Consider the following 16,985-nt stretch of genomic DNA (forward strand, 5'->3'; position numbering starts at 1 on the left):
ATATCTGTGTTTTAGAAAGCGCGTAGATAATTTTAATATTTACTAACAGCCTTATTCATAATAAAACGCTTTTCGAAGGTATAAATCTATATTAGTTAAAACGTGTTTTAAGCCTATCAAACGTTTGATAAAATTCCTTATTGTAATGTTGCCATATCGTACAAAAAACATTATTTTAACTAATTTAATGAGGAACTGTCAATCTTTTAAATGTCAATGGTTTGTCAGTTGTCAAAAGTCGATGTCAAAATAATATCAAACTTCAAGTATCAAAGTTTTGAAGTCTGTCGGATGTCAATCTATGACGGTTATCCAACAACATTGAGCGGGAAGCAGGGGTGGGACAGATGCCTTAAAGTGACGTTTTCAAAAGACTGTAGTGCCATCTGTTAGTTGGCCCGAAAATGAAAGCTTTGGCAGCTGTCACTCGATTTTAAACCTTTCAATTTTTCTTTATTTCTATTACTACCCACTGGTCATTAAATGGCGGCTACGCCTAGCGCTTGTACATGTATGTAGCTCTCGTGTTCCATTTTGCATATTTACACTACTAAATCTATTTTTTATGTTCTATGTTGTGACAAAATTCGATAACTAACTCTACGCGCAATTTCATCATGGTAAAAATTGCAATACCTACATTAAAAAGTAGAGTTAGTTATTTAATTGCGTCAGAACATTAAAAATGAATTTTATAATTTCGAGCTTATATATAGTTATTTTCGTGGCCAATCTCCAGATGACGCCAGCTTTCAAATAGACAGCCCATAATGCGTAGAGAGGGCTCTCTTCCTATATATTATTATACTCTTTGGCGGGAAGCTATTTATCACATTATTTAACGAACAGCTGATCGATGTCGGCCATGTTCTTTTGCGTTCGAGTGCTTAAAATAGGTTTATAGAAGGGTCCTAGCTACAATAAGTCACGTCAGCTTTATCGAAGAGATAAAGAGCGTTTTAGCTCTAATATGCGAATGTGAATTTTTTTTTTATGGAGTAGGAGGACAAACGAGCGTACGGGTCACCTGGTGTTATGTGATCACCGCTGCCCACATTCTCTTGCAACATCAGAGGAATCACAAGAGTGTTGCCGGACTTTAAGGAAGGTGTACGTGCTTTTTTTGGGTACCTTACCCATGTCGTATCGTCCCGGAAACACCGCACAAGGAAGCTCATTCCACAGCTTTGTAGTACGAGGGAGAAAGCTTCTTGAAAACCGCACTGTGGAGGACCGCCACACATCCAGATGGTGTGGATGATATCCTTACTTGTGGCGTGTCGTGCGAAGGTGAAATTCGGCGGCAGGAATCAGCTTAAACAGCTCTTCGGAACACTCCCCATGATAAATGCGGTAGAAGACACACAATGAAGCGACGTCTCTACGCAACGCCAAGTGATCCAGCCGTTCACAGAGCACTGAGTCCCCGACAATTCGAGATGCTCTACGTTGCACGAAGTCAAATGGATCGAGCAGATACTGGGGTGCACCAGATCAGAGATGATAGCAATACTCCATGTGTGGCTGGACCTGCGCTTTGTAGAGCGCTAGAATGTGGGCCGGCTTGAAGTATTGCCATGCTCTATTGATGATGCCATGAATACCATTTTATAAATCTCCGCTTAGTCATTATCAATAAGACAATAAATATAATATTACGTCGAGATAGCGAGTGACGCTTAATTCAGTGGTCACTTGCAGAATGCCAAATTGGCCTCTAATAAGGTTAGTGTACTCAGCAAGGCGAGACAGTACTTCACTTCAAGCCAGTTGACAGTTGCTAATAATTGAATTAAAGCCTTATCATTGTTAAAGTCAAAGTCAAAAATATTTTATTAACATAAAACAAAAAGATTGCTCGTCAACGTCAATCACTTAAAATAAAATTCAGATACATATTACTTACACAAAAGTTTAAAATTAATTCATATTTTTTAAATAAATAAAAAACTATAATACTATTCAATTCCATATTGTAATATCGTTTACGTAATCTTCAATACTGTAATAAGCCTTCGACATAAGTCTGCGTTGAATGAAAGATTAAAATTTATTTATTGATAATTCAGATACACTTTTTAGTAATTTTTTGTAAAATTTAATACCATTGTAAGCAATAATTGTTTATTTTATAAAGCCTAGTAGGGGGGCACTTTAAACTTGTAGTTATTTCTAGTGTTTAAATTATAGCTATCGCTTATTTTACTGTATAAATTTTAATGTTTATGTTATTACTTGAGATCCGTCTTATGGAGGGAGGTGATTACCTAAGCCCATTCACAATAAGTTGATTCATAATGTGCATTTCTTACTTCACTTCCATTAAAGTATTTAAAACATTTCCCGTTGCGTTGGAAATCTATTATTGTGGTAAAAGTTAAGAATTTAAAATCGGACAATCTGTACTAGTGCTGCTATTAATAAGCCAAGTTATAGATTAACATAATTGAACATTTTAATAGATAAAGTTCCGTGAAAATAAGTTATATCGTTATAACTTAATAGCCCTACTATTTAAATTAAAATACAAGAAATATCTCATTAATATACAAAGATCAATTTTCAAAAAAAAAGCGCGTACAAGGTGTACCTTAAAGCCGGCAACGCTCCTGTGATTCCTCTGGTGTTGCAAGAGATTGTGGGCGGCGGTGATCATTTAACAACAGGTGACCCGAAAATTTAAACTATTTAAAAAAATAAGATTGTGTTGTGTGGCAATCCTAAGTTGAATTGTATTGTTTCTGAAAAAATAAATCAATTGTTTTGGTTTTAATTTTAGATCCTAATTTCACTATTTTTTGTGCTCTGTGCTCATAGATAATTAATAGTTTGTATACCTTCGTGTGATAGGACTGCGCGTTATTAGCGCTCTTAGGGTTTCCACGGAAGACCAGCGTTGTGGATTCTTTCGAAACCAAAACTATGCTGAGTTTGGGGCCCATTGGCGTCATTAGATCATAATTAGAATAGTAACTTAACTTTAAGAACTATAATCAGAATGTATAATGACGTCAATAAACATTTTTCTTTCTTTCTTTCTTTCATATCAAATTTATTATCCTTAGCCATAACATTATGAATAAGAGGACACCATTATTAAATACACCAGGTCGTAACTTAATCTTTCTAACTGTATATCTTATAACATCTTTCAATAATTAGATCAACGTCTGTGACCTCAAATCCAGCCAATAAAACAGGAGACGTAACTTAAGTTTAATAATATAAAGTAATCCTGAGTAAGTACTGAGTTCACCCGTCACATTGTCGCTACGCAGTCATTACCGCTAATCGCAATCTCTTCGTCTAGATTCTAGAAACTGCCATTAGCAACTCTAATGCTCTCCGATATCTGTATAAATTTAAGGCAAGTAGATTCAACTTGATATTTATCTAAATTAAATTTATATATAACAAAACGTATGATCGGTTTAATATCCTATCCCTTTGCGTACCGCCTAGCCATATGGCAACAATTCGAGGATCGTAATATGACACCACCGTTACATTAGGAATCGCTGTTTAACATTGAACTCAAAATATAATAAAAGTCCGTTAAATTTTGTACAAATTAAAAGAAAGACAATAGGATGTTGGCATACACAAGTACACGGAAAAATTTAATAAACGTTCACTAAAATCGTCACCATTTTGCTCATAATAGTGATTTTCATTATTTTAACACTAGAAATATGGGATTTCTTGCAACTAATTGTAGTAGGCTTCATAAGATACATAATAGCTTTAAGGGTAAATGTATACACTTCTATAATAAAGTCCCGGTCACTGTTCCGGCATTATCTATAAATAAATTTAAATGTGTTTTTTAAAAATGGCTCCGTCGTAAAACCTACTACTCCAAAGCTGAATATCTAAGTGATCCGACAGCCTGGGACTAGATTATGATTATTTTATAGCAATAGAAATGACAATACAATACTGTATATTTGATTAAAAAGAGCGCAAATAAAATTCTGGGAGAGTTTCTTCGCCTATTCTTCTTTCTCAGAGCGCCATTTGTTTCCAAAGCAGTAGTAGTGTCTAGTATATTAGAAATGACATCAAAAAGAATTGTAAAGGTATTAATTTTGAGAAAATAAATGCCCTTTATGCCTTTACGCAACAAAAGCACCATTTGATAATTTTTAATTGGTGTCATCACTTTAACTGTTAACCATAACCGTCCAATCTTCGTCGCCTAACGCTATTGTTAATGTTAAATAGCGACCTGTCAAAGGTTTTAAAGAAATATTTGACTCTATTGTATTCAAGGTTTTCACTATCGTTTTAATTGATATTATTTGTAAAAACCTTTTGTGCAGGTGCAAAGTGTTACTGTTTTGTATACAAATATAAGTGAATGAGTATCCATTGTATTGCGAGTTCGGACACAACACCGTGAACAATTAATTTCTCGCGCTCATTGTCTAACGAATTTTCATTTATTGATAAATAATTTTATCAATTTCAAACAGTTGAGTCGTTTACACTTCATAATCAATTTAAGTGTATATTTAATTTAATATGAAAATATCACAAAATAGTATAAAACAAAATCGCCTCCCACCACTGTCTGTTCCTCTGTATGCTTAATTGATAGTGATTCAAGAGGAAGGTTCAAATGTATAATACATGCAGAATATAGTAGAGAAACACATCATTTTAGAGGTTTCTAATACGATGTTGTCAATAATAACATCTTTTTGCGCTAACATTGCAAACGATGGACGAACTCAACGAGATAGATTAAATATCTACATTGTGCATTTAAAAAAGATCAATGTGGCCCTTTACCGTATGTATTTTAAATGAATATTTTTGAAGATATTACAGATTCAAGATGCAGGGACGGAACGGTTGCGGCGGTACCGGCCGGGAAAGCATTAGTAATAATATCATTAAGTTTATAAGGTATTGCAGTCTACGAAACCTATTTTTGTATGTCATCGTCGTTTATTGTTGAGATATAAATAACATGATCAATCGGGAATCACATTTTATTTATTTAAGTACTAATAAAATAATTCGGACGACCGAGCCTTTCTCGGATTTTTAAGAATGCACAAAACTTGAACCAAAAAAAACCTAATGGAATATCTGGATTCGAACCGGGGTCTTCTGCTTTTTGGATCACCAGCCACCTGAGCTATTACAGTCTTGTATATATTAGCAAAATTTACCTTTGTATTCTAATGTTATTGTAGCTGCATTAAAACACCGATAAAACTACATTTTTTTTTAATTGAAACCTAGCTCGATCGATTCATCGCCAACGAAATCCCCTGTATACTAAATTTTATGAATGTCGTTGGAGCCGTTTCAGATTCAGATTATATATATGTACAAAAATTGTTCGTTTAAAGATATAAGAATAACTTTTGACAGATTGAAGTCTGTCCGGGCAGCTAGTTCTCATTAAGTTTATTACGTCTGTGTTTTAATTTATTACACTTAGATTAAGGGTTGGTCTCCGCTGCGCTCCAACCAAATACCGCAGGCGTAGTCGCAAAGTGCGGCAACTAACACTATGCCCAAGTGGGTGTACTCGGTCCAGTCTCATGTGTGGCGTTTACGTGCCGCATGTCCTGCTAATTTTGCTAATAATTCAAACTAAAATGCTGGGTTCCATAGTAAAACTTTGTAAAAATAGTACTACAAGAAATAAGAAAGGCACAGGGATCACATATCATCAGTCAGCATTTTGTATTTTATTAATTTCAATGTAAAATAACACGAAGCGTATGTTACAAAATTGTAAAGATGCCATTGAGTGTCAAGATGCCACGCAAACAAGCATCTTATAGTTGCCGTAATAAAAAAGCAATTGTTCTTAGATAGTGCGGTATCTAGTTGGAGCGAAGCGAAGACCAATCTTTAATCTAAGTTTTTACACACTTAATACAATTACTAGAACAGGCCGGAAAATGTTCATAGTGTTGATGAAAGATTAAGATAATAAGTAGCGAGATGTGCAATAAATATTGCGTATGTATATAAAAGAGCCTTCAATTAAAACTTTAGTTCACGACGTTCTTTAAGTGTATATTAGTGAACGGTCGTTGAAGCTTGCAAGCGTGCCCAGCCTTACCAAGAGCGATAGTGAACTGGTGAGGACTTAAAGTGAATTAAACGAGACTTGAACGAGCGGTTTTCACTCGCTAATGAACAGATTAAAGTAATATTAGTGAGGTGACGTCAACTGGCGACGCGGTGTCGACCCAACTGTGCTAAATTAACGATTGCTTGATTAATTATAATGATTGCAAGCAATTGTTGTATTACACACAGTTTAGTTAGATACATCTTAATATCCAAATAATCGGTTATTTTTAAAGTTATACTTCTTTAGACGCTTTATGAAAAATGATGAGAGTGAAATTTTAAGATGCGCGCGCACAGGTTCCTAAAATTTTCTGACGTTTGCGTCATTCGTAATTTTTTTTTTGCTTTCTTCGTCCATTACTAGGACAGGCAAAGAGTTCAAGCCCATACAGCTGTATTTATTATTTAATAATTAATTGTCAATGCCATCTTTGCAAGATTTTTACAAAATTGCCTTTCTAAAAACGTAGATTAGCACGAGGAATAAATCATTTTAATGATTTTTACTTCGTTAGGCCAAAGAAGTATAACACACACACTTTTTTTTAAATACGTGTAAAAGGAAATAATGTTAAATTTTATAGCTTTTGTTTGACAGTTTGTTGCGGCTAATCTCTGAAGCGGTGGATTCAATTTGGATGGGACTTTTAGTAACATTTGAGTAACGAAATTTGTTATATTAAAGAAATGACTTCGGGTCCGGCGCAAAATCTGTAAATTATATTTATATAGTCTGATTTACACACAATTGTTATCTACGTCAGGGTCCATTAAGTTATTATAAAAATTCATGACTTAGCCGTATTTGATCAACTTAATATATATTAACCCAGTGTCCTGATGTTTGTTTCCAGTGAACTCCGAAACTAATAAACGGATTTTAATGGAGATTACTTCATGGAGTGCTGTTTAGTCCAACAGTCCATAATTATTATTATTTCCAATATTTGTTTTGTATGGACATATTTATTATGAGAGAATTTATTGACGCATGGTTTCACAGTTTTGTTGTAAAACAATTTCACTATAACAACAAGGAGCATATATTACAAAATAATTCTTGATGGAAATATTATTGAAAATTCATAAAAAACAGTATCTTATCTATTATGTACAGAACAGCTAGGTTGGGTTAGTTACTTGCTTATAAGTTATTTGCAAATAGTTGATATAATAATGTGAAGAAATGAGACGTTCATCTGGGCGCTGCACATTTTAATTCAATGCCGCTCAAGATTCTTTAATAACCCAAGATTCTGAGCGGCTTTGCAATTGTGCTCGTCACCTTGACACGTGATATATTTTGTTTCATTAGCCCAGGAATCTTATTATCTATGGCGCCACATAATAATAATAATATTGACACACTTTTTGGTGGAAGACAATGATATATTTAATACGATATAAATAAATAAATATATATAAATATCCATAACTTTGAAACAAACATCCACGTTAATCATATAAATGTTTGTACCAATCGGGATTCGAACCCGGGACCTATAAGCTAAAGGGGCAGGGTCACTAGTCATTGCGCTGTATGGTGTATATATATATAGTATAGGTATATTTCTCAAAAACCTTACCTGTGTATTAACACAAATTTGAAAACAAAATTTATGAACGATGCTGGACTCGAACCAGCGATTCAATTCAATTTGAAAGATCGATCGATTCGCTCTTTCAAATTGTTAGATTTGAAAGAGCGACATCTCAAGTCAATTTTCTAAAATGAAAATATTCGGGTTGAGCAGGTTATCAACTGTTAGGTAGATCCTGTAGATGAAGCCACAACTGACACTAAACAAGACGTCAACATCAAGATTTATCAACGATACGTCACTCGAAGGGTTTGCTCAGTGGAAGAGCACTCGCATGGAACGCGAGAGGTCGCGGTTGAGAGACCCGCATCGTTTAATTTTGTTTTCAAATTTAATTTGTGTAATTAATCCTAGAAATGAGGGTTATCACTTTAAAAAATAACAAATTGTTACCCTATGTGTTTACTTACTTACCTCAACAATAGCTTTTGGTATCCAAGTTATTGCTATAAATATACTCTCTTTGACTGATAATTCGTTAGCTAATGCTATGAGGAAGGCTGTTAATAAACGAAGTAATAATGCTGAGAATATACAGGCCAAAATATATCCAAACTCTATTGCACTTATTTGTTTGACCTGAAAAATTAAAAGTTATTAATACAATAGTCTAACTGAATTAAGCTATTATTCAAATGTATACCTATTAATTTGCTATCAAAGCTTTTGGATTCAAAATAAATGTTAAGAAATTTTATATAGGATGAAGAGATGGAAAGATTTGATTGCATGCTGATATCTACTGTCCTATCGGATATATGTTCTGAGTCGGAATGCATTACAAAGCAATCTAATCCCTAACATACCGCGATATACGACCACATACGACTTCAATCACATCAATCAATGTCTCAAACATAGATTTACAATATGTCTCAAGCATAACTTACAATAGACAAACAAAGTGTGAGAGAGAAGATTATCTCTAACGAAGATATAACAAGATAGAAAAGGAAAGCGAATATTTTGTAGTAATTATATACAACCACAACCATAGACGCAGTAAGCCACGCTTGGCATTAGCTCCTTCATATTTTAAATATTAAACCACTGGCTAACGCACACATTAACAAATCAAAATTGGTCACGCATTTTAGTATATTCTAATGCTGGCCAAACACATCCGGAATGGCTCTCTGCATTCACTATCTAAAATTCATAATCAAAATGACAGCACATTGTGCCTTCAATCTTGTTTCTTGCACCATTTCTTCTCTCTCAGAGCGTAGCTCTGAATGTGAAGCAGTAATGTGTAAGCATTACGGTGTTTCGTTCTAAAGGGCACCGTAGCTAGTGAAATTAATGGGCAAATGAGACTTAACATATGTCTCAAGGTGACCAGCGCGACTGCAGTGCCACTCAGAATTTTTGGATTTTTCAAGAATCCTGAGCGGCACTGCATTGTTATGGGCAGGGCGTATCAATTACCATCAGTTGAGCGTCCTGCTCGTCTCGGCCCTTATTTTCATAAAAAACTCATGCAAATAGGGCGTTCTTAGACATTGATCAGACTTTACTTACGTAAAACTCAGACATAGAATTACGCTAAGACAGCATTCAGCTGAGAATTGACTATAAAATCATAGATTATGCTAAGCTAAAGTTACGTTAGTGTAGTCTGAGCAAAGTCTAACTACTCACTCTCCACTACCAGCAAATAGTTATGCAGTGACTTAACAGTTAACACTTGAACCAATAAAATCTTAGACAGTATAATGGATGCAGCACCTTACGAACTAATTAATTGTTATGTATATTACAGCCATTGTAAAATACTCTATTTCATTGAAAAGAGTGGCAGTTGAGTTTATTTTATCTTCTTCTCACAAGGTCTACTTTAATGTGGTTTAAAAGAAATGTTATAGTGACGATTTAAAAACGCTTAGTTTAAGCCTGATTGAATAAAATTTATTTGACTTTGATTTTGAGACGCGGGTGGTTTACTTTTATACAATGATGCAAAAACATTGCACGTTATTGATGTGTAGGGTGCTGGACAGCCGCAATATTGTTCTGAATTAATTAGCAAAAATTTTACCGTCAATATTTGAACCAACAGTGGTTGGTATTACTGGGTTATATGGTACACTTACTTACGGTTATATGGTTACTCTAGCATGTTGTAATCTAATAATGCAGCTTCTAATGCAGTCTACAAACGAATGATAATATTATATTAAAGTCAATATTTAAATAATTGTACATAAATATAGTGTAACATCATCAACATAAAAATAATAATTTTTCTAAGTTAAAAAATACTTTTTTTTTTATTGGCACGGTCTACATGGCCACTCCGAAGAACATAGTTACGTTAGTGTCAGATAGATGGCGCTAGTGGCAGTGATTTTCATCTTTTGAACCGTAAGTCGAATTGGTAATGCGAATGTAACTTTATGTGGTATTATTGGATAGTGGTATTATTTTTAACCGACTTCAAAAAAGGAGGAGGTTCTCAATTCGTTCGTATTTTTTTATGTTTGTTACCTCAAGACTTTCGACTGGGTGAACCGAGTTTGATAATTCTTTGAAAAATTATTTGAAAGCTGGTGCTTCCCGTGTAGTCCCATTGTATTTTGGTCCACATTTGACAATGGCATCCATGAGAAAACCATAAAAGTCTTAAATTTGCTATACATACGTATAGCAAAGTGGATTAATTACTAATTAATCACAATTTACGAATAACTCAATATCGCGCCAACCGATTTCGATGATTCTTTTTTTATTGGAAAGGATATACTTTACAAATTCACTAAAAATACAATCTAATTAATTAATCTAATTCAAGTTACGATAATTGTCATTTTTGGAGTCGGCGTCATCCATGATAGGTTTGTAACTACATACATAGTTATAGGTGAGATGTGCTTGAGTTGTGAGGAGGCGAGAGGCGAGAGCGAGTCGCGGCGGAAGGACACCGATTCCAAAAATGACAATAATCGTAACTAGAATTAGATTGTATAAAAATACGCAATTATTTTTATACTTTATAGTGCATATTATATCTACTGTTTTGGAATAGTGTTTTTGAAGTCGGTTATTTTTTTGTTAATTTTTTTTTATTCTAACGGTAAAAAAAACAGTTTCTAATGGTATTTATTTATTTATTCGACCAACCTGGGTCATAAACGATTGCAAATTGATAAGAAAAATCTAAATTATACATTTCTTCGAGTCAGTAAGTGTACCATATAACCCAGTAATACCAACCACTGTTGGTTCAAATATTGACGGTAAAATTTTTGCTAATTAATTCAGAACATTATTGCGGCTGTCCAGCACCCTACATATCAATAACGTGCAATGTTTTTGCATTATTGTGTAAAAGTAAACTTTATTATTGTATAAAAGTAACGTTATTTGACTTTGAGACGCCACCCGCAATTTTATTCAATCAGGCTTAAACTAAGCGTTTTTAAATCGTCACTATAACATTTCTTTTAAACCACATTAAAGTAGACCTTGTGAGAAGAAGATAAAATAAACTCAACTGCCACTCTTTTCAATGAAATAGAGTATTTTACAATGGCTGTAATATACATAACAATTAATTAGTTCGTAAGGTGCTGCATCCAATATATGAGTCGTGTTAAAATAATATCAAATATTTCATAAAAAGTAATAAAGAATAAACTGAATAAATATAAATTATCGCATATTGGATGCATCAACCTTTAGAGCTTGAATTCAATGCCCCTGCCAGAATCGTGATAAGCGCAAAAGTATGTACTGGAGAGTTTCTTGCGCCGGTTCTTCTCTCTCAGAGCGCCATTTGTTTTCTAAGCGGTAGTATTTATTAGAAATGACATCAAAATTATTCAAAGGGAATCAATTTTGAGAAAATAAATGCCTTTTATGCCTTTAATACACTGAATGTCTTAATTTACTGGAACCGCAGAGCGCTGTATGATTTAAGTATGTCAACTGTAAAATCATGCACTAACATTTCTCGAAAAATGCCTACTACTCGGCCTAGTCGAGTTAGTAAGTATTTTGTGGGGCGTTGTATATGCTTTTACAACAAGATCCCGCAAAATGTTCAAAACAAATGTATTACGAAATATAAAAGAATTTAAAAAAATGTTTGTATGGTTAAGGTTACCTTAACATAAATGACTGAATGATACCATAGATTGGGAATGGAGCGTCCGCCCACAGGCTATTAAATAATAAATTTTATTGTACGATTTTACATTGTAACCATATTTTTATACAAAAAAAGCCCGCTGAGTTTGTTGCGCCAGTTCTTCTGAGGGCTGAGGCATTCTTATTAGAATGGGTGGTAGTATCAGGGGCGTAGTGATAGGTACGTATCTGTCGTATCAATTATACGGGGCCTCCGGGTCACGGGGGCCCCCGACGTGCATACTCAAAAATTAATAAGAACTACCCAATTTTTTATTTATTTCAGAAATGACAGCTATAACTGTGTGTTATTTAATTTGAATTATTTAAAAAAACTTTGTAACAAGTAACCGATGCATAATTACGATGAATAAAATATATTTCTATGATTTAATGCCAACATTTTTTTATTCTTTTTGAGAATTCTTTACCCTTCATAAGGCCCCCAAAACAAATTTTATATGGGGCCCCGCCGAGGCACGCTACGCCACTGAATAGTATATTTTGTATCTCTAAGTTAATTACTTACCTCAAGGAAGTAACCGCTAAGGGTAAACAGCATTGGTTCAAACAAGGTCCAGAGTAATTTATAGACTTCGGAGACCGGGTTCTTGTTTATGGCCCAACCCCTCCGTGACCAACGCGTCGCTGCTGCGGCCGAACACACCATTATACTAACTCCAGCTAAAATTATACGTTCGATTTATATATTATAAAATATTTTATTTGATTAACGCGAGTGTAACGCATTTAAATAAAACACTTTTGAAAATAATCATTGAAAATAAAATTTCGGGTTGCATAGTAAAACTTTGTAAAAATAAATACTACATTAGGAAATAAAAAAGACACTGGGATTGTGATCCCATCTAAGATGTAAAAAATTGTATTGTAGGTAGAGCTACATAACCGTAAGAAAGTATTTCTAAAAATTAAAGTAAATAATTGAAATTTAAAAATTTTCAAACAAAGAAATTTTTAAACAAAACATTTAGATAACTTAATTTTAATCACCCTTACATGGGTGCTACGACGGCTACGGCGGGGTCTCGGCGTGGGCGTGAAAAAAGAAGGTGTCAGTGCCTACGTTAGCTCGCGGCTACTAGATTACTTACAGGATGTTCCGAAATGATGCTATGTATAATTATTGATAATTTTAGATGTTTTATGAAGAGATTTTAGATGAATTATATTGAAGGATTGGCGAATAGGCTTAGTTCTGCAGCATATGAGGTTAAGAAAATCAGACGGTTAACTGACATAGATACGGCGAGATTAGTATACTTTAGTTATTTTCATAGTATTATGTCCTATGGTATATTTTTATGGGGCAGTGCGGCCGATATTAATACTATCTTTGTGCTGCAGAAGAGGGCTATTCGCGTGATTTATAACCTAGGTCCGAAAGAATCATTAAGAGAAAAATTTAAAGAAATAAAATTAAAATAAAATACAAAATACTTACTGATGATATGTGTATCATCAGTAAGTATTTTGTATTTTATTACGTACACAAACATCTAACAGTTGCCGTAATAAAAAAGCTACTGTCATTAGGTAGTACGGTATCTAGTAGGAGTGCAGCGGAGACCAATCCAGAATCTATGTTGAATATATTATAAAACTCAATAATAGTCTGAGAACTTAACAATTCAATTAAAGTAGCTCCTAAACATTGTTGAAGTTCCCTACAAGTGAATTGTAACTTAATTAATGTCTGAATGTAACTAAGTAAGTAAGCATTATATGAAAATATTTGAGACCTTGCTTCCGAACATTCCGTACCGACCAAATTGGCCTCTAAAAAGCCTGGCGTATAATGGAATCATCAATATAAATATTTCTTTGAAATTAATGAATCTACCATATGCTTGAAAAAAATATAACTCGTGAAAAGAACATAATTATAAGAAATTCAAGCCACTCTGTTCAATCAAATAGAGTAATATTACAATGAAATTACGAAGTAAATCCATCGAACAGCGTTATATTACAAATATTGCTTAGTAGATAATATTAATTACTTATAACCATGTGTTGCCTTTAGTAAGGTAGTACGCGAGTAACCATTGATCGGTCCGGTCCTAGTTACCATTAACCATTTGTCTATAACCATTACAGGACTGGTCCGAGTAACCATTTTAACCAATTAATAGTAGAGATCCGCGTACTCACAAGTAGAACCAATAATTATATTTATTTAACAAGTGTCATAGATTAATTTAGTACCTAAGTAAATAAATACTTTTACCATAAAACCAATATATATATATATATATATCTACCCCTAAGTGTACCCCGTTTCAATGGCTGTAATAAACATAACAATTAATTAGTCTGTAAAATGCAGAATCCAATATATGAGTCATGTTTAAATAATATCAAATACTTCATAAACAGTAATAAAGAATTAAAAGTATAAATATAAATTCTCGTATATTGCATCAACCTTTACCTTCCCCTTGTTTTACCACCTTACCCTTTTACTTATTAAGGCGAGACAGTATTTACTTCAAGCCAACGCCTATAACTATATAAGACACAAATTTGGCTTCATACGGCATATCTCTCTGCATCTTCTACTGCATTTATGATAATATTTATCTATACATATAAATAAAATAATTGGAGTGTCTGTTTCTAATATTGAAATAACTGTTTTTTGCTTCATATATATATTTTTACAATTTTGTCTTTTTATTGGCAGGTAGCTGATGTAATAAGGAGTCACTTAGGCTACGTTTATTTTGGAAAAATTATTATATTTCATAAAAATAAAGTAATGTTGCAATGTCCGGTCTAACTCTAAAAATAATATTTTTGGCAAAACAACGTTTGCCGGGTCAGCTAGTATTATATATTATAAATCCAGTGTCCTGATGTTTGTTTCTAGTGAACTCCTAAACTAATGAACGGATTTTAAATTTTCATTTCTTCTTCTGGCCCTCTAGTATTAGTTTTATGTTTTATTACTTCCTTATCAAAAGAAATTAAGGAGTATTTTTTGTAATTTTTCTATTCGCTATAATATTCAATAAGAAATTGTAACTTAAGATGTAAAAAATTGTATTGTAGGTAGAGCTACATAACCGTAAGAAAGTATTTCTAAAAATTAAAGTAAGTAATTGAAATTTAGAAATTTTCAAACAAAGAAATTTTTAAACAAAACATTTAGATAACTTAATTTTAATCACCCTTACATGGGTGCTACGACGGCTACGGCGGGGTCTCGGCGTAGGCGTGAAAAAAGAAGGTGTCAGTGCCTACGTTAGCTCTCGGCTACTAGATTACTTACAGGATGTTCCGAAATGATGCTATGTATAATTATCGATAATTTTAGGTGAATTGTGTAGTTTAATTTTTTTAAAATTACAGTTAAGAGACTCTACCCTTGTGTTCATTTAATGTCGCCATTGTATCGCCACGCTATCGAACATGGGGTACTAAAATAAACAAGTTTCCTATTACAGGCGTTATAATGGTTACAATGAGGCTCCAATCACGAATATAGATTGATGTACAAGCTTGGTGTAGAAATAAACATTTGGTATTATATTTAACCTCTGATATACCAACACGGGACGCGCCCGTAGAAGCCATCTGCTGAGTTTGTATTGGCGCCAAACCGGTGCCGGCCCATGCCCACTTGTGTCATGGGTCGGTCAATAGTCGAGGTATCATTATGCGGCTTGAGTTACGGGTTGCTAGGTAAACAAACTTGGTTTGGTATTTATGATAGATTCGTGCTGTGATATCGCCGCTCTTTCAGAGTTAATTATTTATTACGGGCAGATAGAACACGCTCATAGAAGTTGTACAATTCAACCCGCAGAAGACTCAAGTTTGCACGTTTACCGTTATATATTATACTCCAATTATCGTTTCACCGATCTTCGACAACACTGCCTTTAAAGCCTCGCCTAGTATCGGAATACTGGGTCTCGAAAGCTCGAGCGATTGCCAATTTCACGGTCATCAGGAAAGCAATGTCAAACTGACTTCGGCAGGGCAATACTTCAAGCCGGCCCACATTTTAGCGCTCTAGAAAGCGCAGGTCTGGCCACATATGGGAATTGCTATCATCTCTGGTCTGGCGCACCCTAGTATCAGCTTGAACCATTTATTTTTGTCCATTACCAACATCAAGATTTGATTGATTGTACAAAACCGACAATGCCACAACAAAATTTAAAAAACCCATAATAATAAAACTGAAGGCCTTCTGAATTATAATTCTTGGAATAAAATAATTATCACTAATTAATTATAATATTTATATGAAATGAAACAGAAGTTAGAAAATAATGAGAATGGTTCGTAACATTCTGATAAAACAATAACACAATTTGAACGTTCGTATTGGTACTCTGTGTATTGCACTCTACATACGGCAGGCGACGAATATTGTCGCTTCAATGAGTGACGAATTGATTGAGCAGGTGTCACTCAATGTTGGATGAATTTTGTTCACTGTGCACCCGCTTTAATTTCTCAAATTTCAGTGATCATTCTTTCCCTGAACAACATTTAAACTAGCAGGTTGCGTGTAACAGAAACAATTATATTCTAATGCACCTTAACTTTAGCACGTTCTACTTCTTTTATCTATAGGTTCTCAACGTGGGTGATAACGCCCCCTTGTTTGAGACTTTCGGGGGGGCTATACTATAATACTTACGTCTAAATATAATCGTGCCAATAGCTGTTTGAAATTCGCGACAGATGGTAAGTAAAATTAAGATGGGGGGCTCTAGAAAAAAACATATTCTCAAAGTGGGCGGTGAGCAAAATAAGGTTGAGAAACTATGATCTACACCCATGCTTTAAGTCCTATATTAAAGATTCTAAAACAGTTAGCTTATTGCCAACATTAAAACACCCAATGTCCTATAACCATTACATCATCCAAACGAAATCCAGTTCAACATTATAGCATCCGTTTTCATAATACCACTCCTTTGGATGATATTATGGTTACTAGGACTGGCTTTTTTAATGTTAGAAGTAAGCTAACTGTTTCAGAATCTTTTATAAAGGATTCATATTATGGGTGTAGATAAGGTCTTGTATACAACTGTTGATAATTAGGTATTAAAACACTCATGTGATACTATTATCACATTCATATGCGCCTAGTGTGATAAACTCACATTC

General features: G+C 34.0%; 1 protein-coding gene across 3 annotated transcripts in view; it reads right to left on the minus strand.

The window, feature by feature from the left end:
• LOC126972713 (sodium/hydrogen exchanger 9B2-like) overlaps positions 1-16,985 on the minus strand; it is a 58,070-nt gene that overhangs the window by 10,977 nt on the left and 30,108 nt on the right. For all 3 annotated transcript variants that reach the window (XM_050819620.1, XM_050819622.1, XM_050819621.1), the window contains exons 8-9: positions 12,361-12,515; positions 8,118-8,282 (exon numbers count right to left, since the gene is read on the minus strand). In XM_050819620.1, the coding sequence (XP_050675577.1) occupies positions 8,118-8,282; positions 12,361-12,515 (320 nt within the window). The remainder of the gene's footprint in view (positions 1-8,117; positions 8,283-12,360; positions 12,516-16,985) is intronic.

Source organism: Leptidea sinapis, chromosome 27 (assembly GCF_905404315.1).
Source record: "Leptidea sinapis chromosome 27, ilLepSina1.1, whole genome shotgun sequence".
Taxonomy (NCBI): domain Eukaryota; kingdom Metazoa; phylum Arthropoda; class Insecta; order Lepidoptera; family Pieridae; genus Leptidea; species Leptidea sinapis.